At 36.5% G+C, this 27,576-nt stretch overlaps 1 protein-coding gene across 10 annotated transcripts in view; it reads left to right on the top strand.

The window, feature by feature from the left end:
* ERC2 (ELKS/RAB6-interacting/CAST family member 2) overlaps nucleotides 1-27,576 on the top strand; it is a 394,125-nt gene that overhangs the window by 100,163 nt on the left and 266,386 nt on the right. For all 10 annotated transcript variants that reach the window (XM_077184350.1, XM_077184349.1, XM_077184348.1 and 7 more), the window contains exon 6: nucleotides 8,185-8,352. In XM_077184350.1, coding sequence (XP_077040465.1) covers nucleotides 8,185-8,352 — 168 coding nt within the window. The remainder of the gene's footprint in view (nucleotides 1-8,184; nucleotides 8,353-27,576) is intronic.

Here is a 27,576-nt window from a genome sequence, read left to right as displayed (position 1 = left end):
ATCAGATCTTGTCATGTCTCTGACTTTCTGCTAGATGATCTGGCAGACTGGATTCAGTAAAAATATTTGGCAAGGTAATCTCTGTTAGAAAGTTAGGCAGCCTGCAACTGAAACTTGTCTGATTTAATTCCTGCATATCTTTTTATTTTAATTTACCATTTAATCTCTATTGATATCACTGTATTTATGAAAAGAATGAAATTGTTATTTTTATTTCCCTAGTTCCAATCTCATGCACTGTTTTGCAGTATTGTTTGGGTCCTATTACTTGCCTTAAACTGTTCAAACATTTAAAATATGAGGTGAAGGTCTATAATTCCTGTGATTATTGAAGTTCTTTAGAGTAAAATGCCTTCTCCAGTTCTACCTAAAATACCTAAAAAATGTTACTGCAAGGGTGAAATAAGTAAGGAGTTACCAGTTTGGAATCTCAAACAGTCCTTTCAGTCTTCTGACAGAAGCAGAAGCCTCTCATGATCTAAGTAGTCTTTCCTTGTCTGGAATTCTTATCACAAGCCAGCACAATCTCTGGAAACTAGTTTGGAATTCTGTTTTCAGCATAAAGAAGGAAATATTTTTGCAGTGTCTAGGATGGCCAGAACAGTTGCACTTTTGTTTTAGTAGGAGAACAGTCTCCTTTTTGGTTGAGGTGCTTCATGTTAAGAAAATATCAAGCCTTGCCATTTTAATAAATAAATTAATAGATGTGATAGATTATTTCACAGAGCAATTACTTAAAGGGCTGAGAATATCCCTGAATTTCATCCTGCTCACATATGCAGGGGAAATAAGCAAGAGGGCTGCCTTGCTTTGCCTTGCATGGCTCAAAAGCCAGAGCCAGTGGGAAAGTTCTGAGTTCTAGAAGGGCCCAGAGGACTGAAGGTTTGGCTTGAGGATGTGTCATGGAAGGAAGCAGCCCTGTAAATGTGCCTGGTACTCAAGGTCCTTATCAAACCAGCTGATGTTTCCTGCTGTCCAGGAGATCATGGAGCCTGGCCTCTTGAGAGAGAGAGAGAGAGGACTTCACTCTCAGCTGTTGTATTTGGGAACTTTTAGAAGTGAATTTTTAATTGGAGGGATTACAAGTATTTGAGTCTTATTCCCTCTTGTGAAAAATGCAGCAGTTTTCAAAGAAATGGCTGTAACCTGGTTTCTGGAAGAATGTGAGCAGGAGAGATACAAGAGTCAAAATGTCATATTTAATGGAGAAAATGCTGTGTTGTATTCAAAATAAGCAATATACGTTTAGTGTATTATTTTAGCCTTCCCTCTGTTTGCCATATTCTTATGAAGAAATGAAAATAGTGCCCAAGTTGTTTTATGTCACTCTGTGAGCTGGCTGTAGATTCTGGAAGATAAGTCTGTAGTTGAGCAGATTCCAGCTGGACCTGCTGCTGTGGGAATGTCTGATATTCCAGTAGCTGACACAACCAGGTGCTCCAGTGTCAGAACAGGGTCAATCAGGAGATTCTCCTCTGTGAGATGTGTCACTCAAAAGATGTGGAATTGAGAGAGAGGTTGAGGACACAGCTCATCCCTAGAAGCCACAGCACAGGCTCTGAGGATCAGCTGGAGAGAGGTTTTACCTACAGGCACCTCCTTTATTCTGAGTAGGTTACAAACATAAATGTACTTTTTGAAAATCACACATTCATTGCTGTGTCAACTATTTTTAATTACTGAATCCTACTAGGAAAAAAAGTTAAACAGAAAAGCAGTTCAACTAAAAACTCTATTTTTACCATATTTCCAATTAATGGATATTTACTGATGATTCTTTCATGGAATTCTACACTTTTTTTTTTCAGGAAGCAGTTAAACACATTGGCTTGACTTTAAAAAAGAACACCATGGCTTTCTAATTAACTTCCTATTAACCTGTTACAGTATAATAAAATTTGAATGTTACTGAAGACAGAAATTTCTAAAGTTAAAAGCTTCCAAGATTGGTAGTTTTGTAAATTGATTTTAAGTATTTTGAATTTATAACTATCATTATGTTGCTAAATAACATTGAATCTGGAATGACTGACTTCCTTTTGCAGTAATTCAAAGGTATTATGATAGCTATAGTTTTATAGTGAGCATAAAAACCAGTGAGGTAAATTCAATGAGGTAAGGTTAGTGCTGGAAGTTTTATTAACAAAAACTGTAAGTATTAGCACATGAGTTACAGTTCCCATGTGTTTTCCAAAATTTGCTGGAACTAAACTGAATACTAAATTCTGAACTTTGGACTAGTTGCTTTAAAGCACTTAATTTTAGTGGTAAGAATAAGCAAGATATAAATTAGAATAAACAGCTGGTGGGCAGCTGGCTGCATTGATAAGGTGCACAGGTCAGAATTCCTTGTGGCATAGGATGCTCCACAAGGACAAGCTCCCTACTGCCTGAAGGAACCATTAATATGTTGTTTACAGTCTCTGGTTCAGCTGAAACCTTTCCTGGTGTGGTTTGACCCATCAGTTTACCAATGTTCTCTTTTAAAGAGCAGCATAATCTGGACTGCTGGATAAGAAGAATGTAAGAAAAAATAAAGATTGATTAGTAGAGCTGCCAAAACTGTTGAGGATGGAGGCTGGGAAGTTTATGAAAATTGTTGGTGTCATCTTCAAGGATTGAGTAAAGTGATTTTGAGGTGTTCCAGCACTGGGTGCTTCTCCTGCCCTTGTACTGAAGGAGCTTGTGACAGGGATTCTGTCAGGGAAATGGCAGGAGTTTGTTCTCCTGATGGGAGCAGCTAACCCTGGCCTGTGTTAGCAAAACATCTCTGTTGCTCACTGTTTCCCTGGACTACAAAGTCCTCCCTTTGTGTCAGTTCTTAAATACTGAAGTTGTCGAAATAAAACAGTAAACTAGATTATGCTTTAAAGAACATAAAGCCTGTAAACTATCAGCTGAGTTAAAATGTGAACTAGAACAACTTAGAGCAGTAGAAGTTTTAGAAATAAAGCAGTAAACTAGATTATGCTTTAAAGAACATAAAGCCTGTAAACTATCAGCTGACTTAAAATGTGAACTAGAGCAACTTAGAGCAGTAGAGGGGTGAGAATGTTGTTTGAGATAATGCCTGAAAGTGGAATTTTCTTCTGTGAAGTGAAAAAGCTAGCAAGCCTACTAGAGTTTCAATTTGGAACAGAGTATAAAGGATATTAACTGTACAAAATTCAGGTGTCTGCAGCTTCAAAATGTTCTGCCTTTTCTGACTTGAATTTGACATACATCAGATGTTTTTAATAGAAATGAATGTATGGCTTGCCAGGTACAGCTGTTGCTTTGAAAAAGATAATCTTTATCACATCAGACTAAGAAATGAGGGACAAATATGATGAAGAGGTAGTTTTCATTATGTTTTATTATTTTAGAATAGGGTTTTTTTGGCTTTTTTTTTTAATGGCTCTGGAGGGTACAATTGGGATACATGATATCCTTTCTATACTTGTAGTTCAGTTCTCATATTTGCAAAAGGACCCATGTGAGAGTATGCTGTCTGTACTAATAATTCAGTAGATCTGTATGGAAAATCAGAGTGACAGCTCTTTTATTCTTGGTTTAAATTGGTTTTCATAGTAACAGCTTAGAACTTCCCCAAGATATATGTGGGTGCATAAACACAGGCACTAAGATCTTTAATAGAAATTCAGGTTTTGTTATTAACTGAAGATTTCCTCAAAAGATGGCTGCATGATATACTAAAAGAGCAAATAATAGCCCAGAAAATGCCTACAGGGCTGTGGAGCCTTTAGTGATGATGAGGAAGGGAGAGAATGATGGTGCAGAAGGGAGGAGCAGGACTCTTGGGCACGGTGTTGAATATTGGCTGCAGTGTGTGCAGGAACAGGGCTGGCTCAGGAGGGGATTAACATTGGGTTGCAGTTTTTTCTCATTACCCCTGCTGTGGTACTGCAGCACCCTTAGGACTTCAGCAGGACCTTCAGGTGTAGTTTAAAAAAATACAGTCAAACATGTGCTTTAAATGTATCTGTTTAGGATGGTAAAGAAAATAATTCTTCACAGTGAAACACAGTAGTGCTGCTTCATGTTTTACTTCCTCATAGAGCTCCTTAGCACTAAACCACTTTAGTAAATGATATATGTAATATGGCATCTAAGTTAAACAGTTAACAGTAAGGAACTTCAAGGAATAGACATCACTGCTGAAGTTGGTCATGAGTGGCGGGTGATGACAGGAAGATTAATAAAGTTTGACTTGAAATTTGGCAATTTTTGCCACTTACATGAACTCTTTTTTTCCAAAAGTATAACCCAATTCTAAAGTTTTTACAGTGTGTTGTATATTTCCAGAGCAAGTGACAGAGTTTATTGTATTAAATAGTAGAAATAAGTAGCTGCTGAGGAAAAAGAAGCTAGACAAAATTAAAAAGTAATTCACTTGGAGAGAGGTCTTTAAAATACTTAATGTGTTAGCTATCAGATCTGGTTTTGCTTTATTTTTCTTGAACATTATGGTGTTTTTCAGACTGCCAAGTTTTACTAGTAAATATACTGCAAGAGCTTGGAAAAAATAAGTGAAGTACTCTTAAAATTAGATAGTGTTGAGTGAAAAGCCAAAGAGAGAGGTTTTGTGTACAAGAAACCCTTATCCTTTCAAATATATATATATACATATATATACACATACATATATATATACACATATATATATCTGTTGCTGTAAAATGACCCGAATTTAATTTCCTTTCAAATCATATTTTAGATGCTTTAGCTGGAAAAGAGGCAGTAACAAAATGGCAGGCATTCCTCATGGTGTGCTGCATGCTCCATCTAGAGTACTTCATTGTTGTGTTATTTTTGGGAGATGTGATTTCACAGTACCATTTCAGGGAAGAGACAATTTCTTACATTGGCAAATTGACCCTGGCCAAAAATGAAGTAGTATATTTTGCTTCTGGTTGTCCACAAGATGAGGACTTGACTTAAGAGCATTTTGGTTTTCTGCCCTCTGGAGGTTCTTATTTGACTTATGAGATGATGTCATACACGCTTCGGGCTGAACAGATAGGGAAAGGTCGCCTGCAGTTCAGGCTGAGGTAGTTTTGTTTCCTATTGGGAGAAATGTAAAAATCTTGGTTTGTGGTTGCTAGAGGCAAAAAGACAATTTTAGGGAAGGAGAAAATGACTGGCATAACTGATGTTCTCCTAAACCTCCACATGGCACTCCTGTGAATAGAAAATCAATCTGCACACCCAAGACCACCCACAGTATGAGTTGTCTGTTCCCTCTCCCAGGCTGGCTCTGGTTCTGCCTCCACTTTCAGAATGGCTCCTTGCTGTGAATGTTAGTTTGGGGATGATAGACTTATTCCATCAAAATACTTCATTGTGCAGGTGGATTTTTGAATTAAAGGGCTCTGCTGTATCAGTCTCAAGGTGAGGAGCTGTAAGAAACTACATATGTGTTTGACAGATTTTTTTCTGCCACCCAAGGCTGTGGTGGACATACTGTGCTCTTTCCTTCCCAACTCTTGCACTGTCCTTGTGTGAATTGGTGTTGAAAGGATTAAGACTCTTTGGCTGTTTCTCAGTGCAATTGAAGCTGCACTTTGGTTATGCTTTAAAGACTTTATTTGAAGCTAAAGCAGGATTTGAGTCTGAGAAGCTGGAGTGGACAGGAACTCTGCTCCTGTTTCCCACACAGGTTGTCACTGGGCATTCAGAGCCATTTGCTCATCTTCTGCACCCTCCTTGTGTGATCCCAAGTTTTATTGCCTAAAATCCCCCCCCATTCCTCAGCTGAATTTAGAGAGCCTTGCTCACATGGTATGTGGGAAGAAATTTGTGAAGAAGAGTGAGTGAGAACTGTCTCCTTGGCCCTTGGGGCTGGGTCTGGATGGGCAGAGCATAAAGGATTATTGACTGGGACACTGCTGGGTTCAGCCAAGCAGGACAAGCTGCATCAGACCTGTGGAAGCTGCTGAGTTATCCCAGCCACGGGGGAATGGTGTCAGAGCTCTGTTTGTCTGGGGATCCAATCACCTCCAGCTCCCTTGACTTGAAGCTTGAGACTCCTGCCTGGTGGCAGCTGGGAATGAGCCTGGCAGTGGCTGATGGGGAGAGCTGCTTTTGGAGAGCTGCTCCAAGGTCCTGACGAGCTCCTCAGATGCAGCTGGAAGGCCCAGCAAAGGTTTCTGTGATTTGACTTCAGGGATTGCTTTCAGCTGTGAAGCAAAGAAGTGATTAAGTATAAAGAAGATGTGGTAATGAGATTCAGATGAGGTCTTTTATGTTTATAGAAAGAGGTCTGAAAGCTTACTGCTACTATTATTTCTTGTTTTCTAATTGAAAAAGTCATCTTTGAATCCCTCACTGCATGCTGCTTACAAACTGAGAGATCCTGTTACTGTAATATTGTAAAAAAAGTCTTAAAAATAAAATAAATCTAGTGGAATATAAATCTTTTTTCCAGTGTATAGAAAGGCAATGAGCCATTTTAAAAGCAGGAAGAACATGCATTTTGAGATCCAATAGATCATCTAAATTGGTCCCAAACCAAGTTTTAAAGTGGCATTGAAAATACTTTTGCTTTGAATAAATTTAGTGTTACAAAACTCAGAATATACATAAATATAGATTTGATGATTGTTTTGCACTTTGATAGTATTCTGATTAACTAGAGAACAAATTGCTTAATAGAGGAGACCCTTTCTGACTGTTCCATCTGCAGAACTAAAAAATGCTAAGCTTCCATTTATGCCCTTTCAGTTTCTTCCATCTAGTTTTTTATTATGAATTAACCTTATGCATTTCTAGGAAATACAAACTTTAAACTCTTGTTCTTTATTTTCTAAAATTTCTATGTTTGAAATTTGGATTAATGAATCAAATATTTCTCACTTGCCTGACTGCCTGCAGTTGTCCTGTAGATGGAGAATTATTTTAAATTGCCACATCATACATTTTCAATCCAAAGCTTGACTTCTCAGTGGTGAGTCTTGCAGCCAAAGAAAGCCTGTGAGTCCACTTAATGTGAACACCTCATGGTTCAGAGGTGCAGAAAAAGCCTCTGCTCAAGGAAACCTGTCTCTGTAACAATAAATGACTGCACTCCCTTTATCTTAGTTCTCTACTTCCCATGATGTTTATTAGCACTGACTGAATTTCATGGGTATGCGTTTTCTTGTACTATTTTATTTGCAAACCAGCTTTCAATAATATGAAACTCACAGTGAAACAAAAAGTCTTGGTTTTCAGAAACTTCATATATGATGAAATCTGTTCTTTTCTCTCAAATATTTCCCACCCCCCAGTATTTTATGCTGAGAGCTGCTCAGCAATTCATTTGTAGCTGCTTTTCTGAACCAGAATATGTAAACAGTGGAAGTGTTGCTGAAGGCACCAATACATAGCCAGTGTGATTCTTGTAGTAATGATGGTTAAAGCCAAACATATTCTCTTTCTTTAATGAGTTGAGATCTCTGCTATTTTATTACTGTTTGAATTGCATTAAGAGAAAAACAAATTTGCATCCTTGAATATTTGCACAGCAAGAAATGAGAAAATCAAGGTTTCTTACACATTCTGGGCTGTTGCAATTCCTTTGTGTTGTAGATGCATGGTTTGTGGTAATTGGGAGTGGGGCTGTGGCTGAGCCTCATCATCCCCAGTGGGCTACAGCTGTGAGCAGCAGGTGAGCAGCACTGGCAGCAATGAGCCATGGAGTGCCCAGGGGCACTGACCAACCACCAAAGGGAGCAGAGGGCACACAGGTGCAGGGCATCAACAGGAGGGGATAAAAGGCTGGGCTGAAGATGCTTGAAGCCTTCTTTGGTGTTGGTTGTGCCTCCACCATCTTCCTGACAATTCTGGGTTTTGGTTTTTCTTCTTTTTAGTATCTTAAAAAAACCTCACCAGTGATTTATGCAGAGCTTTTGCTTGCTTGCAAAAAATTGTCTTTTTGCTTAGGAAAATCCTTGAATATCCCTTATTTTGTTTGATGGGGATTTGTGATTACTGTAGAGAAGTAGTCAGACCTGTTTGGTAAGAGACTTTTGAAATAAACACTGGAGAAAAGTGTAACAAGTAAAATAATGTCTTAGAGTTCAGTTTGGAAAATTACATAAAAGAGAAAAAAAAACATTTCTTAAGTGTGAATAAAAGAGTATTAGAAAAAATATGCTAATGATTTCTATTGAACCCTAAATATGTTTGATTTACTTACTGTAGGTTGATGCCTTGCGGTTACGGTTAGAAGAAAAAGAAACCTTTCTGAATAAAAAAACAAAACAACTTCAAGACCTCACAGAAGAGAAGGGAACCCTTGCTGGAGAAATTCGAGATATGAAAGACATGTTGGAAGTAAAAGAAAGAAAAATTAATGTCCTTCAGAAAAAGGTAAGATCACTGATGAAAGGATATGTTGTACAACTTTTGAGGTACATTTAAAGGAAATACTGCTGTTTCTTAAAGTGTATTACTATTAATATATTAAAAAAGATGCAGAGAGTCTGTAATAGTATAATTTTCTAATAGAAAATATCTTGCTTTTATCTGTGGGTACATTTTTAATAGTATTATATAATATATATTATATCAGAAAAATATTAGATGCTGCAGTTGTCACAAAATTGTTGGCGTTAAAGAAAAGTACTAAAAATCCTGATAAAACTTCTTATCCCTCAACATAAGGGATTCCAGTATCCTTATGAACACTGATTACTACTCTTTCCAAATAATCTAAATAAAATGTGTGGGCCTGCTAAAGGATCAGGATACTGTGTTTTTAGTCTGAAGGACTTTCTTTTTAGGGTGGAGAGGAGGAGAATGGAAAAGGAACCTAAATTAAGTCAGTTATCAGCTTTCCTAATGGACTAAAGACATTAAGAAAGGCGGCTCTTCCAAACGGCCAAATTATCTTAATTCTAATTTTCCACAAATTGAACTAACTGCATTTGCTCTCTTTGGAAGTGGGATTCAATCTATTATAGTTTTCACCTGGGGGAGTGGGGAGGGAATTTCCTGTAGAGGCAGCTCTACAAGGGTTCTGCAGACAGCAGTAGAGTGTTCATTTCCAGATCCTTTTTCTCACACTCACTAAAATATTTATGCTACCAGGTGTGTACTGTTTGTGTCCTGTGTGTCACTGTTTACCATATAGAGATGCACTTGGGACCATACAGAGAAATGGAGAAAAAGTTTCTGGCATCATCTATATTTTACTCTTCTCCCCTCCTTTTACAGCCACTCAAAGAATGTCTACTCCTCCTTACTCTATTATTATGTAGGTAGTTCATGTTACTGTGGTTTTCCTCCAGGATTCATACAGGGTTCACATGGTCTAGTTGTGCTTCTGTCTGCAGTTGCTTAAGTACCAAATTTAAAAAGCCAATTTCTTATTTTCCAGAAGCTGAGAGGGCTGCTCTTTTTTTACTGGGAAGTAAGGCCTATCAAAGGTGGAATATAAGTATACTCATCCACTTTAATCCAATTTCTGAATATTTGCCTTGTTAGCAGTGCTGATCATGTAAAAGAAAGCAAGCAAACTTCAGGGCTTTTATGCTGAATGCCAACTAGTTTTGGACATTTCTCGAGCATTCTGAAGAATGGAATGCATATTTTCTTATTGTTTGCATTCTAAAAAAATCCCAAACCCCTGAACAACAATTTACAATTTCTCTTGTACTTACATCTTGAGGAAATGGTTCAGTAAGAGGAATGTGTATTCAGTGATGAAATTTTTGTGATGAGTAACTATCACAGAGCTATCAGCACTATCTGTCATGGCTTTGGCCTCAGAAATCTGCAGAAAAACACTTTTCCTGTTTTTAAGAAATCATGGCCATTTTATTAGGGTGTGCAGGTGGTTTTGCCTCTTTTGCACTTGCTTCTTAATGGACATAATCATTCTCAAACTGCTCTCTCTCTCCTCACTAGATCATGGAATAAAATATGCCATGGCCTCATGAGCTTTATTATACCAAGAGATAAATCCTGCTAATGGCTGGGTGGAAAATTGGAGCTAGTACTGAACTGATCTTTTTAAAACTGGAAGTAGCACTTCCAGTAGCATTTTCTGTCTTGGAGGTTTTATTTCCTTTCATTAGGGGACTTGTGAAGTTTAGTTTTTCTGCTGTAGGCTGAATACTGGGTTCACTTAGAGAAGGATGAATTTTGACGATTATTTTTTAAAGAAGCAAAAAGTATTACGTTTATAGCACAAAAGTTATGTGTAGATTTGCTTCTCTGAAGCATTCTTTATAACCACATTCTTCTAATGTGTAGATGCTGAAAAATACTAATGCCAGATTTTCATAATACCATTATTTTATTTATAGCAGAAGTACGTTGTATTTGGAAAATACATTTTAAAAATTACCCTTAGGTCACATTTTCAGCTTGTGTTTCTCTTCCAGTATTCACTCACAGATCATTTGACTAAAGAGAAATTTGATTGAAATATTGTCCTGCTCTGCTCACCCCTCATTTGAGTAAATCTAGAGCATGATGCTTTAAATGATGCTTTCAGGGTTTACTTTTCATGTGCCTGGTGTACTGTTCTGAAGTAGAAAATACTGTATGTCACCAATGCAAACTCAGGCTTTTACATTCACCTGGAAAAAAAAAAAGAGCAAAACAATCTCCTTGTCTGGCTAAGCCAAGTGTTCAGCTTCATTTTGGCAGTGCTTGTTAGATCATGGCTTCTCTTGTTTAGGGTCCTTGAGCATTCCAGTGTCCTTGGCAGCAGATGAAATCTCATCTCTGGCTCACAATACTTGTATGCAGAAGGGAAGGTGTTCTGGGGAATTTTTTTTTTTTCAAGAAGGTTTCTGGGCACTGGTGCCTTTAAGTTGTAGATGACTTTACCCTCAGCAGATGAAGTTGTGTCCCAGGCATTCATACCTTGGACAGTCCACGTGTTCTGGCAAAGGGAGCACAGCTCCTTTTGGAGCTCAGGCAGATGGGTCATGTGTTATTTCAGAAGTATGTTGGACTGTGTATAGTACTAATTCCTAGTACTATAATATTTGTTATTGCAGTATTTTTGAACAGGCCCTTTTCAGGGGTTTTCAGAGAGTGTAGCAGTGGATGCTGCGCTTTAAGAAAAAGATTGTCCAAAATACCTGTTTTCTTTCCAGTTTTGACAATATGCCTTTCTAATTGCAAGCATAAATAAGATAGAAAAGGATTTAATCTATCCTAATTATACTTATTTTATCCTTTATTTTAATCTAATGATAATTTTATCTTTTACTCCTTTCTGGATTGCACGTGACTTTTGCTTTCCTCCAGTTTTTGCTCATTGTGTGAACTTTTGGTCACATCTTGCAGTATTGATTTCACTTTGGGATGGCAGCCAGACATGTCTGTGTGGAGCATTTAGAAACTTGTTCTCATTGTGCACATACATGTGGAGAATTCAGGAAGTGGAAAGCAGGATGGGCCATTTCAGTGATGCTCAGGAGGTGGAACAATGACTGGGCCTCACAGTGGATTGCCCTATGTTTACATACCCTCCCTCATCCAGGACTGCTCTGGTTCTGCTCACTCTCCTGAAAGCCCCTCTGAAGATGAAGGAAGTGCTTCTAGTTCTTCTGTGGTTCTCTCTGGACATCAGATTCTGACTGTAATATTTTAATGCTTGCCTCCATTTTCTTCTTTCTACTCAGGACCCAATTTTATACCCTTGTATTTTTGTTTACTTTTGATATGAGACTTGTGAATAACCAGTTGTGCTCCTGCCTTCAGTTGTTGATGCAAGATAGATGGCTACATCTCTCTGCACTTAGCCTGAAGTACCTCACTCAGCCTAAAATAACATTTGTTTTAATGGTTGTATTCAAGTAACTGAAGAAGGAAGAATTTGTGTATAGTGCCTAAAAATATTTCTGTCAGTAATAACCTGTAAGTGAGTAGGAAGGAATATGTAACTTGGAAATATGCAATTTCTAATCTGTATTCCTTCTCATATGAATTATCTGCTGGATGGAAAAAAATTACAAAGGAGATGAAACCAAACACTGAAAAACTCTCTTTGGAAAGTGGAGCAGTTCCTTCTCTTTTCTGGATAGCTGTCTCACTGGGAGGGAAGGACAGGTTCTGTTGAGTGCTCCCTACCAAAGGCAGGGAAGAATCAAACCCAAACCAGCTGTGGTGAGGCCCATGGGAAGCCATAGAAATGAACACAGGGTAACAAGATGCAGAAAAATTGATGGGCTAGATAAGGATCTGATGGTGCATTGTCCTTCTGTGCAGAGATTTGGGTGTAATTTTTGACCAAATTGAAAAACTGCTGCACTATTCAGTATAATTTGCAGGCTTAAGGGAGGCCCAGTACTGGAGCAGCATGTGTTTAGAGGATTTGGATCAAGGTAGATTGGCATGGAGTAATAATAAACTTATGTCAATGTCAGAGGTGCAATATTACTTAATATTTCTTTCTTTTAGAACCTTTGGCACCACTGTTCCATTTTAGTGCCAGTAAAGTTGGGTATGCTGTTTTAATAGCCTTGTTTAACCTGGCAAAGCTAGTCTTACACCTCATATCTGTCAGTTTAGCATGCAGAGGGGCAGACCTCAGAAATCTTTATGTATTTCTTACCAGAACGTTCCAGTTCTATGAATGTGGCCGAGTTGTAGGCTGGAGGGCAAAAGTGCTGAGCTGGATGACGTCCCTCTGCTCCCAAATTTCACCTTTGGTACAGGAGGGAGAAGTGGAGTGTTTTGTCCTCTAGGAATCTACAGATTCTTGAAAAACTCCAGTTACATACTCTGAAGTAGGAGTCTCAGTGATGAAAACAGTAGCTATTGAGACAACAGCAGTGTACAGGATGTAGACCTGGATCATATTAGGACAACAGCTTGTGGAAATTCTTTTGTGAGGACTATCATAAAAGAACACCAGCTAAAGGGGGCTAATATAATACTCTGCCTTGACTTGCTGCGTAACTTTTCATGTAAAATGTTACAGTTTCCATCTTTAATAGTTTAATCTTTGTGATTGATGAAGTGCTACATGACTAAGGGCCTTACCCTACCAGCTAATTAGCACTTGTAGGAAATGTCATAAAGTCTTAGTTCTCATGTAATAATTGCAATCTGTACCTGGAGTGGCTGGACCATGCATTTGAGGTGACATTGTCCAGTTTGTGTTAAACTGTTTTGCACAATTAATTGGATGCATTGCTGTTGGCTGTCTTCTTAAAAAAGGGAAATGTACGTGTGGTCAGGTTAGGACTGATTAGTGTAAACAAAGGAGTCCTACTCTTGGGCTGAGAAATTTGCACCAGTATTATTGCTTGATGCAGGCTACAAGTAGAACGAGCAAGCCGATAGAAGATGCCTCTGGAATTTTTTTTTTCACAGCTTAATCCGCTGGGAGCACGTTTTCATATTTCCAGGAAGGGGTCAGGGCATGACAAAGGACATTTTATATTGGCTATGTCAAATTCTATCAAGACACTGTAAATAGGCTATTATGTGAGCTGGCATTTTGCAGTCACAGATCAGAGATCTATTGTAATTCTGGAGTCAGATGATAAATTCTGAATGAGTTGTTCTGCAAAATAGAGCAATATTCTGACCATAGAATTAGGTGTTGGAAAAAATGTAATAAGGAAGTCTTTCTGGTGTGGCATAAAAGTTTTGATGTTGCAAAACTGCTATGGTGAGTATTAACTTTTATATTATTTAAGAATTGAATCTTTAATAGTATATGTCCATTTTAAGAGTACAGTGTTTAGTGTAGTGAGGATAAAAAAATTGTACTTTGCTGGCTGCTAAGGCTTGTAGCTTTGCCAAATCATGGTATGTTTTTCAGAACAGTCTGAAAGTGAAATTGAAATAAGTATAGTCAATTGTTCATCCAGGGTGGTGGTGTTACTGATCCAAATACATTATCAGAAAAATGTGTCCTCAAGGATTCTGCACAATCAAATGCAACTTTGGGCCTGTTGGGTAACCACAAATCCCCCTTAAGCCTAACCAGAGCAACTGTTGGGATGCTCTCAACGTGTGAACAGACACTGAGAACAATGTCATTAAGATCAGAAGCAGGGATCATTTTCATTTTTCTTTAGCCTAATTTTCCATTCTTTGTAACACATTATGGTACTAAATTTTTACAGTTTATAAAAGATCACTAGAAATATGTGATCCAATATACATTCACTTAGTGAAGCCAGCCTGAATTTTCATCCAGTCTAAAACCGTAGTTATGAGTCTAGGTCCTTGAACATTGAAATTCAGGATCGTTATAAACTTTTCCAGCCTTTGCTTGAATGGATTGTCCTTTCCAATGAATTTGGGACCCACTGAGGTTAGAAGTCCAGAATTTTGTTGTCCTCCCCTCCTCTGTGCTCCATGACCTACTTGCTGCTGCTGTTCTTTTTCAAGCCTACACTTTAAAAGGAGAAGAGATGCATTACACACTTCTGCTTACTGGCCTGTTGGAAAATAAGCACTTACCTCTGTAGGAGAAAATCACAAATTGCTCAAACAGAGTTTCATGAGTTAGGAAATTTAAAAACTTTAATGTGATGCCAGTACTGTAAGCATGGCAATTTTTGAGTATCAGGTGTATTGTAAGTCTCAAGACTCTCAAGTAAGAAGAAATACTGACTGCAATTGTCTACACTACAATAATAATTTATTGTAGATCAAGTTATGCAATCTGGTTTGGAGAGGATCCCTCAGATGATGAAGAGAATGGGATTGTTGAACCCTCAGGTTGTTCATAGCAGACACAAGTGCTCCTACACACAGTGTGACATCTGCAAAGTGGGACTGAGCCTAATGAGACTTACATAAGGGTTTCACACTGCTGGTGTGACACTAGTGCTGCTGGGAGGGAAGGAAGCTGCCCTTCAGCTCTGAAATGTCAATACTAATTAACAAAGTTATCTTTAAATATGATATTAAGTTTTATTCATGCTGAGAAAACAGCCAACTCACATGCTGGGAATTTTAAGCTGTGTGAAGAGTAATATTTTCTATTTAATAGAGTTGGGGGAAATTTCTTTTGAAGTGTGAAAGAGCTCAATTATGTGTAGTGTGACTGGGCAAAAGGGAAGGGGAAGTTGTCATGTTTTGGAGGTTCAGTAGACCATAAAAGAATTATTTAGGGAAATTGATGGCTACCTATATATCTGAAAAAGAATCAGGGAAAATCAGAATTGGTCAGGAGAAAAATATTTTTCTTGGAAGAAATGAAATTTCTCTCCAAAAAAATGTACTAGAAGTCTACTAATTTGAATTAAAAATTATAAGGGAAAGTTTTATAAGTGTAATAGAATAATTTTACATGGAGGTATCCTGCTGTCATGACTCACTTAGAAGTTTTAGCTGCTGACTGAGAGTGTATTCATGTAATTCCCTGCTCTTGGAACTGCATCTTTGAGTGGCAGCCTGGCTATTTCCCCACTGTCTCAACATGACAGACTCAGCTGGTTTTGTACCTGCCAGCAGTTTAGCACTGAATCTTTGACAACTCATTGAAATGACACAAAATCAGATCCCCCAAGAAGCAGCGAGTGGAACAAAGTATTGCACAAGCCCAAAAGGCTTGTATGTCTGATTACATGCTGATGTTTTTCTTGGAAGCTTTCAAGGTCCGTGCTCCAGGTGAGTGATTTATGGCAGGGAGGAAGGAGGCTGGGTGGCTTCTCACCTTCAGTGACTGACAGAGACATGGATGAGGGGGATTCACAGGGATAGGCAAATCTCAAATCATAATTTTATAAAATGTTCCTTAGGAAAATGAATGAATCAGCTTGTTAATTATATGCAGTATTATGAGAAGACAGTTTTAAATCTGAAGTGACTCAGAAATGATACATTTTATGTATAATTTCATCTGAGATTTATTTATAGTCTGATGTGTGAAATATTCAGCAATACAGTGACTGAATAACATTAATCAGGATAAACCATTCTTGCCTCATCCTGAAATAAATAGATCCCACTGCCCTTGTTCACCTACTTGCTAGGGTAGGCAGTTACACTTGATCTTTACCTAATGTAGCTTTACCTAATGTATATCCAAGTTTGTTATATCTGGGAGTGAAAAAGAAACATTTCCTACTAAACATAAAAAGCAGGGTTATGCATTAGCAGTTGGGTTTTAGCATTTTTGTAGTATATTAAAACTCTACTCTTCTGTTGGCATGGAATCAACCAGCCTAATTTACACATTGCTAGAGCTCCTTGATGTTGGCAGTTGTGCTTTGCTGGTGGTATTCCATTGCTGTTCCCCTGACTGAGCACTCTGGGACTAGAGATACTAATATCTCAGTAAAAACTGGGTATTTAATCACGTTTGGAGAAGCATCACCCTTCACCTTTGAGTGGAGCTGTTACTGGCTTTATGAAATCATGAAGTTCAAAGACTCAGGAGTATGCATGCAGATAAGTTTAATGGTAACAATAAATGAGAATTGTTATCTTCATACTTCTCCCTTGATATTATTGTTACCAGATGTGGCTGGAGCTAGTCGTGCCAATTTGGTCAGATTGCTTTGATAATTTTCTTGTTGCCAAGCAGTATGTATTTCTTGGTGGGAGAATCTGCAGTGGTATGTTTGAATATGAGTAGAATAAGTCCAACTTTAGAATGGAATCTGAATCTAATTCACTTCCTTCTAACACACTTGACTTCAATTTTTAACGCCCAGCCAGGCACAGTGCTGAGATCAAAGCGAGACAAAGAGGAGAGAGTAAAGCAATTCTTGGGAAGTAAAAAATAAAAATGGCATAACATTGTGTAATCTTACATATATGACAGAAATATTTACCTTATTTACCGTTCACTTAAGAATAAATCTGCAGTAAATTTGCTAAAGGTAATTATGCCAGAAACCCCCCTTAACAGGGAGAAAAATCAGGCCCACTACATTTATTGGCTAAGAGATACCTTAATTTGACAGCAGAAATCTACATTAATGTCCCCAGAAAGGCACAGAGTCTTTTATTGCTCTGTGCTTGACCCCATGCCAAAGTGACTGTACACCATGGGAACCTCTGCATGCTCCTCTCTGTGGAGCCTTCTGCTGATCTTGAGGGAGAAGCTGCTAAAAGCCCACAGGAATCTGTCAAGTTTTCATCTTAAAGCTTGTTGATGGACAGGATAGGGAGGGTGTTAAAGCATAATTTAAATTTGAGTGAAGTACCTGCTGTGTCCTATCCTGAATTCTTCATTCATGGTTAAGTCTGAATATTTTGTTGTGGCTGTCATGGGAACCATAAATAGTTTGATTTGAATGTTTATTTAATATAAATCCATGACTTTTGAGATTCTTTGAATGTTGGGAGGATAGTAAACAGTTGATCTAATGGGAAGAACTTCAAAGTACAGAATTAGAATATAGTAATAGAAAACAGGAGTTTGTTAATTTAGTTGCAAAAGAGGTCACCCCTGTAAATGATCCTTGGGAGCTTGTCTTGTTGTGTTAGAATTACAATAATTAGATTTGCAATAATTTCTTCCATGACATTTTGTGTTCATCAGTTCTCATTGTTTGCTCACTTTAACTGTTACTGATTTCTATGCATGTCCACTTATGAAATGTAATATAATTCATCCTCTGTCTTGAAATTTTTGGGTTGCAACACTTTCCATCAATCCTTATAAATCCTCTCCTTGGGGGAGGGGGAAGAAGATACCTCCATGGACAGGTAGCACTTTGCTGTCTCTGTTCTGTAGCATTGAACTTGTAGCATCATTCAATCCAGACTGTCAGTGGTATCTGCCATCTGAATGGGAGACACTGAAAATGGAGTTGCTATCAGACTATTGCAGCTTCCATGGTTTTTTTTCATTGCTAAGTGATGCTCAAGTTTTTTGGAGAATTTTACAGTTAAAATTATGTGCACGTTCTTGAAGAGAAAGCCTGACAAAAATGGATTGGTAATAATTCTCTTGCTTGCAGAAGTGAAGAGATAGTCAATCTGTGTAATATATTGATACAGCCTGTAATACATTGATTTAGACATCATCTCTAAAGAACTTCCAAGTCCTTCTTCTCAACTTGAAGCTCCTCACTCGCCCCTCTTGTGAGGGTTTTATCCAGTGTCAAACCCCACCATGCAGAAGGGTACATGGCTCACAGAGTGAACGTGAAGCTCGGTGGGAGAGAGCTGCATCTGACAGCTGCTGAAACTTCTCATTGTCCAGCAAAGAAACATAAATCAGAGGAAAAATAAAAGACATATTTTGGTATAGGATGTCAGTGTCACTGACATTGCAGCAGCAGGTTACCTTCAAATGCATCTTCAGGATTTTCCTGTAGTTGCAAAAGGGACAGTGAGTGTTCATAGACCCTTTCATCAAAGCTTTTACAATAAATTAAAAAAAAATGGGAGGAAGCAAAATGGATAAGGATGAATAAATTGATTTACAAATTGTAGGCATCAAAGTCCTAATGAAAACTGATTCAGAGAGAAAAGTATTTCTATCATAGGTGTAATTTATAAAAAGTTTCCTTTATTTTTGTGTAGTTGATGGTATTAGAGTGAGGCTAAGTTTCACATACCAACCTGCTGGTTTGAGGCGATACAAGATAAAGGAAATTCAATCATTTTACTTTTTAAAAGACATTTTTCATACCAAAAGCAAACTATCTTAAACACAAAACCATATCAGATTACAGATTACTTCCTATTCAGACATTTCCATAAAAGCATTGCTGTCTTACCTTTTCTGCTCTAGAGAAACTAAACTGTTCAGCAGATGTTGATTAAAGACATCCAAGTTGATGCGTTTAACATTTCAGTTTAAGTTTAGTGGTGCTTTGATAGTTTATATGTCTAAAGACTGTGCCTGGCCTGCAGTAACTAATGGTGAAACTCAATCTGTGCATTGTCTTTGCTGCAGCTATAGTGAGAATATTAAATTACATCTCATAGTAACAAGAATCTGAGTTCTCTGATGAACCTTTTGAACACTTCAACTCTTAATGGGTCTAAACCTATGTACATTGACCATATGTTAATTTAGAATGATTTAGAAAAGGCATCTCTAAATAAGGGGGCAGGGATCTGTTATCCTTCTGCAAAAGCTTTCCTTTCATGTAAATGTATTCCCCTATCTCTTATATGTGAATATAGGTGGTTTCTGTAACCAGGGAGCTAAAAGGAAACTTTCCAATTGGAAGAATATTATTATTTCTGATTAATTGCTGCCTAACCACTTCAGCTTTGCTACTCTGGGGTTTTTTCCTACTTTTTACCACTGGTACTTCAGGAAACTCATATAAAATGATACTATGTGGAACTGGATTCTCCATTACAACGTTTTAAATGTGATTTCGAAGGCCAGGGTGTTCTTATAGTAGAAATAAACATAGATGTATTAAATTCCTATATCCATTATTTATAGTAGTGAGGGGACAGGGCTGTTATTTTTACTTTCAATGTAAATTTTTTTGCCATTACAAATTTAAAAAAAAATTGTTAATCTAAAATTAATTTCAATTTTTAGGGCATCCCTCCTCCCTTTTCAACCTTTCTGCCCCTTTATGCCTTAATTTGAGAATAAAATAGTCTAAAGTTTAATACTTTTCGTCTGTTGATGATGTATTATATTATTAAGTCCAATATTTTATAAGAAAACTGGAAAATAGAGAATATGGGAAACCTCAAGAAAATTTGTAAGAGCGTGGAAAGAGATATGTAATTAAGAACTAAATAGGATTGAGCATTTTTAAAGGACCATAATTGCAATGTTTTTCCCTTCAGGTGTAAAATATCTGTTATTTACAGATATAAGTTCTATGCAATTAATTTATTGTTTCAAATTAGGAGCAGTATGCATATCTGAAAGCTTCTCAATTAATGAAATATCCTGGGATTTCTCTGAACCAATCAAGTACAACTAACGTGATCTGTTGAGTGAATTATCTGTCTGTACTTTTGAAGTCTTTGTACCAAATATGTTTGATTTTGTCACATAGTTCTGTGTGAAAGGGATGTTGTGAGACTGTTCATATAAGGAGATGAAATTATGGTTATAATGTAATTAATGGCCAGATCTTCTGACAGAATTAGTTGTAGCATGTTGGGATTAGGCATTTGCTATTTTTGGAATTGTGTGTGATTTGAGTTACACTGTCCTTTGCCTTTGGAACAGTGTGATGATGTTTGAATGTGCATTTATTTTGCTTTTGTCTAGACTCTTGTATCTTTTATAGCTTTGCATTGGAATCAAAACTACAGGAGTTGTTTAAATGGGAAATGTATTGAGTTTCAAATTCAAACCTTACAAAGCATGTTAAATATCTCTTTAAACTTTCCAGGAAAGGAAATAAAAGTATTCTTTTCTTTCACTCAGGCTGGTGATTTAAAGAGTAACCTTAAGCCATCAATAGAAATATACAGTGGTGTTAGTAAAAATAAAACAGATATTTTTAAAGTATTACAGTGCACATGTGCATAAACTGAAATATGAAAAATAGGCAAGAAAAATTGGGATACTGCAAATTATGCTAGTTTAAATAAAAAGGTGTCGATTCCTTAACTGGATTGCTAACATCAAGTATATGTATTTTAGTGGAGCAGTGACTTTCTAGATTTGAAATATTTTATTATAAATCATAATTCTGGATTGAATAGGAAAAAATAATACAAGAGAGGAAGAATACAAGTGAAAAAAATACTTAAGGTAATAAAAAAAATTATTGGAGTTGATTGAAGAGTGATCAAAAAGAAGAAAAGCCACTGCAGTTAAGATGAGAGGGACTTATTTGGAGTCAGAATGACTTTTATCTCATAACTTTATTCAGCATTTTCATTTAGAAAATATTCTTCACTGTTTCAGTTAGGGGAGAAAAAAAAATCCCAAACATCTTTGAAAGCAGATGAAGAAAAGGAGATGATGACTAGCCAAAAAGAAATTGGAGTGTTAATGCCAGGAGGCTGAAAGCAATGATTAATACAGTTTTGAAAAGTATTTCAGATGGGATGTGGTAGTGAAAATTGCCAATATTCTGTCTGCAGAAATAATGGCTAGTGGAGCAAAAGATAACTGCTCTCTAAATGGCTTTTGTGTCATCCCACCTGAAAAACCATGTGTGATTTCAGACATCTTGTGGTCAAAAGAAGGATGGAAATATGGAAGTGTCAGACAAGAAGAATGGTCAAAACCTGTTGGGTTTGGGTATCTGTCTAAAGTCAGTAGAGCTTAGTTTTTTTATTTCAACATTCTGAAGGTATAAATATCACAAATGAGGATAAATTATTTTGGACAGTGTAAATCTTAGAAAATGAGTAGCATGAAATCAGATTGACAAGGTCATCTATTAAGTGATTGGATAGCCTTCAAATGGGAAAGGAAATTCAATTATCATAGGTTTTTCATTGTGGGTAACATAGGCAGTCCTGGAAAGGATCTTAGGGTATTACAGTATGTTCCACTGCCCACAAGCAGGATTTGAAGGAGATTCTTACAGTGAATGAAAACATTTTTTTCTCTAGGGATTAAGTCAGACTTCGAGCCTTTCCACATCACAACCTGCTCAACCTTTTCACTTTGAAATGAAGCAGTTTGTAAGGTTTCTGCCTGTTAGTCAGTACTCAAGGTTATGGCTCTTTTCTGTAATGGAAATCTTTTTATCTGGATGTCTCTCTGTTTTCCTATCTTAATAATTTTCTTAAGGATATAAAATTACTATATTGCTCTTTAATAACTGTATTTATTTTAATAACATGTTATAAAGTGAAACAATTTAAATTAAAAGAAAGGTAATATGCTTTTTAGTGTTTTCCTTGTAATACTTTGGATATCCAAAAGAAATCTGCTTTCAGAACAGACTGATCATCTATTGCCCAACTTATGTTCTTCCTTTTCTATTACATCTATTTCCCTTTATATATTTCTGTATTGTAAAGCACAGCACACACCACACACCTTTTGTTACTCCCTGTTCTTGTCCAGCCTTTTGATTTCTCTGTGTTCATTGCTCTGGAAAAGTTCCCAAGCTACTGTTGAACTGGCTTCTGCTCTCTTTCTGCAGCCTCTTGAGGTGCCTATTCTTACTCTATTTCTTTTGAAGCTTTCCTTTTCAGTGTTCCCTGTTGCCCAACACTTGTCTGTACAACTTGTCAGATGTCTCTCCCTTCTCACCATCTGTTAACTTTTATATGATATGTGCTGTAACTTTTCAATCTGGACAGAGGCCCCCGAGTCTTCCCAGTTGATGCAGACATAGCAGGAATGACAAGATAGACACTGAAAATCACATTAAACTTCAATGATCTGTATTCAAAATATAAATAGTAGGAATGACAAGATACACCAGAAAATCACTTTCAACTTCAATGATCTGTATTAAAAGTATAGAATATCGAAGCAGCTTTCTTTTTTTCCTCCATGTGAATTTACATTACAGTATATTAAGGTAGATGTACTTCTCTCACTGGCATATGACATAGTGTAATAGTTTTTAATGCAAAATAGTCTTTAATAATTTTGGTGTAAGCCAATGTAGCCTATTTTATAGGGATATACACCAAATAGTACAAAACTGGCCATGAGTAGAATATCACCAGATGTTTTCAAGCAGCAGGAGGGTAGTATTTTTCATGGTTAACTTTGACTAGTAGTCAGGTGCTCTCAGCATGCAAATTGGGCTAGACTTCAAAAAATTTCAGTAATCAGCTTGTAACTCATAAAATACTGTGAGATGTAGGTACCCAACCATCCCAGCTTGAAAATCTGGCCCTCATATATGCAGACAGACTTTATAAGAAGCATTAGCTTAAGAATGAATGTCTGCATTCTCTTGTCATAAATGGAATTATGTGTTAGTTTATTTTGTATTTCTTTATATACTATCTGGAAAATACCTCTTGCATTCTAAATTACATCACAGTAAATACATACAATGAGAGCAAAAGCTTTTCAATGGATGTCTCACAAGATTGTGAGTCCTGCTTAGAAGAGTCCAAGAGTCAAGCTGTTTTGTTCAGAGTATTTATTGGCCCCTGAGGAGAAGGAGACAGAGACTGAGTATTTCCAGATACACAAGTGGATATTATCAGCCCAGGCTTCTTTTGGCCAGCTTCCTGGGGAAGGTTAATTTTAGCGTTAAGTTCCAGCTCTTTCTCAGCTTGAGTCTGGCAACAGAAGCCAGGCTCTGAGTCCAGGAGCTCCTTTCTGTGTGACAGCCTTCTCCTCTCTTGGCTGGTTTGCCCACTGACCTGCTTTTATAGCCCTGTAAAAGTATCAGCTGACTTGAGGGCAGAGCTCTTCCCTAAGCAGCCCTGGGGGAGTTTCCTTCTGCTCTCTGTATGAAAACTCAGCACACACCTCTTTTTTCTTAATGCTTGTTGATTCCTCTGAATCCTTCCTGTACCTGGACTTTGAATCCTGTATTATGGAAGGATCTAGAGTCTTACAGTAAGTAAAAGTGGATGAATTATTTCCTTCAGTGACTACACAATAAAACAAACATACATGCTTGTTTTGGAAGAAGAATAGGAAAAGATAGTTATCACTTTTGATCTCCAGTTTTAGTTGTATTTGCTTCTATTTATTGATGCAATAGGATGCTCTCAGTTTCCATGTGTACATGAGACAGTAGATTGATGTTTCCAATTATGGAATAAAGACAAATTTTTACAAGTCACACATAATAGGTACTGACCAAAGAATATTACTGCATATTCCAGTAAATGACATAGATTTTTCCCTACTGATCAATAGGTCATAGATTCTTTTCCTTCTTTTTATATATTCTTTTTCCTCTCTCTGAAATTATTTGGTATATGTATTTTCTATTTAGGTAAATAACACAAGAATATAAAGCTAAAAAGTATTATTGAACCATGATTACTGTTGTAATCTGAAGCAAGTAAAATGCTGCTGTATTACTTCAATTTGGAAAGTATAAATTTGCAAGGTAGTAATAGGAAGGCACTTTGGAAATATTTTAAATTGAGAACATATTACATAATAGGCAGCTATCAGGAAGAAATGTTATTCTTTTGAGACATAATCAAGCACTTTAGTGGATATTGGATCTGCTTGTGGAATCCAAGAGTATTTTATCATGTCATTATAAGATTAACAAGTTTTTTTCCAGTTACATTAATCAGGCAAAAGATCAGTACAAATCTTACACTTTAATGAACATATTCAGCTGCAAGCAGCAACCCCCTATTTTATAATATTTTAAGTAGTTTTGTATTATGGGACAATTTTTTAACATAAAATTTATTTTAATTTTTGGAATCTCAAAGTATCTGATACTTTGCTTTTGAAGGAATATTCCTAGTTAATGCTTGTCCATCTACTTAAAATGAAGAACAAGTGAAAGTTACTGGCACTGGTTGAGGAAGCACTTTTGGGGCAGTCTCTCTCAAGCCCAAAGGCAATCTGCAATGTCAAACTGTTGAAGCAGAAATTCTCCTTCAGTGGGCTCATTTTATTATTGGAAGTTCTACTTAAACGAAGAATTGCACTTAGGTAGGATCATGACTCTAAGGAAAATTTCCCCTCTCACTCCATAGGCTGAAACTCTAAATAGCAGCTGTAGAGCATGTTAATTTTCAAATATTGTGCCTGATATGATATTCAATAACTGTACCATTAATAACTTTTTACCATTTGGTAAAAAAAATTGCTAAAATTCAGTAGTGCTCTCCAAAACCTATATCTCTATATAAAGTCTACTATTACTACTCAGACAGTAATATTCTTACAGTCATGGTAAAGTATTTTCATTTTTTTTCGTTGTTTCATGACAAATTAAACATGAACACATTCACAGACACCAGAAGGAGATGTTGGGATGTCTGTAGACATCTGTTTTGCCGAGTCACTACCAAAGTTGGTTTCATGTTCTGGGACATCCTGAGATGTTTCTGAAAAGGACCATATGAGCCAGAACATTTACCATGAGTCTTACTAATAAAAATAAATTATGTGTAAGTAGCCATTTAGTTTTATGTTTGAACTATGCCTTTTTTTTCTGTTTTGATTAATAGCTACATTACTTTTGTCTTTTTCTATCTATGTCTATAAGGCAGAAGCTAAAGTCTGAAAATGAATACTAAGTTTTAAAGTAGTCATAGATAGTGCTCATGTTGGATGAGTGCTGCTTATTAAAATCCCTTTTTCTTGTTTCAAGTAGATTGTAACAGTACTTGGAAAATTGTTTAGTAGGATTTAATTTCCTAAAATACAAAGATTTTTTTGTAATTAATGGAAATGATACATACAAAAGTTCTGTCTTCTCTCCTAGGTGTCAATTTTAAATTTATATAAAACTAAACATATGGTATTGATTTACTTCACTGGAATTGACATAGTCTGTGCTTCAATATGAAACAAATCTTGAAGACTTCTGCCTATAGAAATTTAGAATAGGGCAAAATGAACTTTTGGAGTAAAAAACCCCATTGTTACAAAATACTTATTGTCTGAGATATTTAAACTCAAATAGAAAGAAGAGAGGGAAATACTTGCTGCTAAGTTTAAATATATGGCTTTATGGTTTCATTAGCTGGGACCAAGAAGTCTTAGATAATGTCTCTCTTCCACATTCTTAAACCTGGATATATAATAAAAGTATATTCTCTTATACTTTAATGCATATCTCTGAAGGCAAATTGTTACATCATGGAACATTTTCTTTGATTGTATAATTTTCTTGTAAGTTCTATAGTACAGTACCTTAATTTTGACAATGAAAGGAGTTTTCTTTTGTGAACTTGGGTTGCTGGAGACTTGTAAAGCCTGTCTGGGGGTGAGATTTAATTTAATCCCTTGAGTATTTAATAAGCATTCCTGAGACTGTCGCCAAAAGGTGACAAGATTAGCACTTGAGGTTTATTGACAGGATGCCTCATAGGAAAGACATTTATCTGTAAGGGTATTGTTTTAAAAGAAGGAATAAAGTCTGGGTTAAGCCCTGGGAATATACACACTTTCTGAAATGCAGAAAGAATAGAGCACTTTCTTTTCATCCTGGCACAGGGAATAGCAGTTTACAGGGGTAAGAAATAGATGTTGACAAAACTTCACAGTAACTAGTTTCCTATGGGAAAAAATAAGAACTTGAGGATTAAGATGGTCTTGAAGTCTTTGCCACAAACTGAATTCAGGCATGCTCAGAAGTCATTATTCAGTAATAGAATTGTATTCTTACATAAATGCTTGTACCCAAATAGATTCGTGTGTTGGAGAATGACATAGGTTACCAGAGGGTTTGTTGTTTCTGGATTTAAAAATCTCAGGAAAAACTAAGTCATATCTTATGTTCCAAGATTTTAGCATGTGAGACCTCTCAATCTCTTTGTCTCCTGTAATCTTGTTGAGAGAACTCTGTGATTAACTGGTCACAAAGTCCTGTCTGCATCAGTAGGTCTTGGCTAATCCTGTGCCCATCCCAAAGAACAAATACTCTGTGGTACTGATTCTGCTTTAGCATACCCAGTGTGGTCCTGTTCCCATCAAAGTATTTCCTGCAGGTTTATATAGCACAAATAGAAGAATAATTAGATCCTTGCCTCTTATTTTATCTATGGAGTATGCATTGAGTGACTTATTTTAAAGCAGTTGTGATTCAATGGGGATGTTTTTAATTTGCTGCCTGTTCTCTTTTACCTCTGAGGAAAGAATTTTGTAAATGCTGAATAATTTTAGAACATGTTTTCTTGGTTAAGGGTTGGCTCATATTTTCAATTAGTTTTAAGAGGAAGGAAATCGTGTAAATGCTGTGGAATTCAGATAAGCACTGTGCATAGGAAATAAGTACTTTAATTTAGGGTGCCTAGAATTGGTAGGTCAAGCTGATGATAGTAAAGGAGCAGATCTTAACTTTGTTTCAAAGAACATGTAATCAATATTCACTCTCCTGTTTTATTTCCCTTTTACTTGAGAATTTGTTTTGGTGAAGCTGAAATGTGCAATTGCTGAAGTATTCCACTGGGTGTCATGAGGCAGTTGTTGGAATCATTAATACTTGGATGAAGTAAAGAAAGAAACATAGTGTGCAGTCCTCTGAATGCCAGTTAATGTAATTTTAGATGTGACTAATACACATGCCATAAAATAAAAAGTTCTTAACTCATTAACACGTGTATCATGTTTCTGTATCTGTATAAAATATACACACGGAGAAAAATATTGCAAGAGGTCATTCACAAGAGTAAGCTATTCTATGTCAGGTCTTCCCAAAAAGACCTTTCTATATATTCCTTAGTATTTTATAGTTTACACAGCAAGTGGAATCTTTGGCTCATAGCAGTAATCTGATATACCAAGTGATGTATATATTAAAAAAAAAAAGAAAAAGAAAAAAAGGTACAAGACTTGTACTTGACATACTATAAAGAATTTCTAATTGAATTGTGCTCCTTCAAATTTACTTTCAAATTTTGTTTTAATTTTTATTTAAATTCTTTTAAAATTTAATTTTTTGGAAACACACTTTATGCAGTGCACACAGCTGTACTGTGGATTTTATGACTTGTTAATTGTAGATATATATGATGTCAAAACTTCAGGATTTTTTCTCCCACACTTGTATAATGTATTAGGAGAATTTTTTACCTAGGTGTGCCCCAAATTAAAGTGTATTTGATTATGGTGGTATGTTCTTGCATATGGAGATCAAATTTTTATTG

This window comes from Agelaius phoeniceus, chromosome 11 (assembly GCF_051311805.1).
Source record: "Agelaius phoeniceus isolate bAgePho1 chromosome 11, bAgePho1.hap1, whole genome shotgun sequence".
NCBI lineage: Eukaryota > Metazoa > Chordata > Aves > Passeriformes > Icteridae > Agelaius > Agelaius phoeniceus.
The sequence above is the reverse complement of the archived record's forward strand: the minus strand, read 5'-3'. Positions and strand labels throughout refer to the sequence as shown.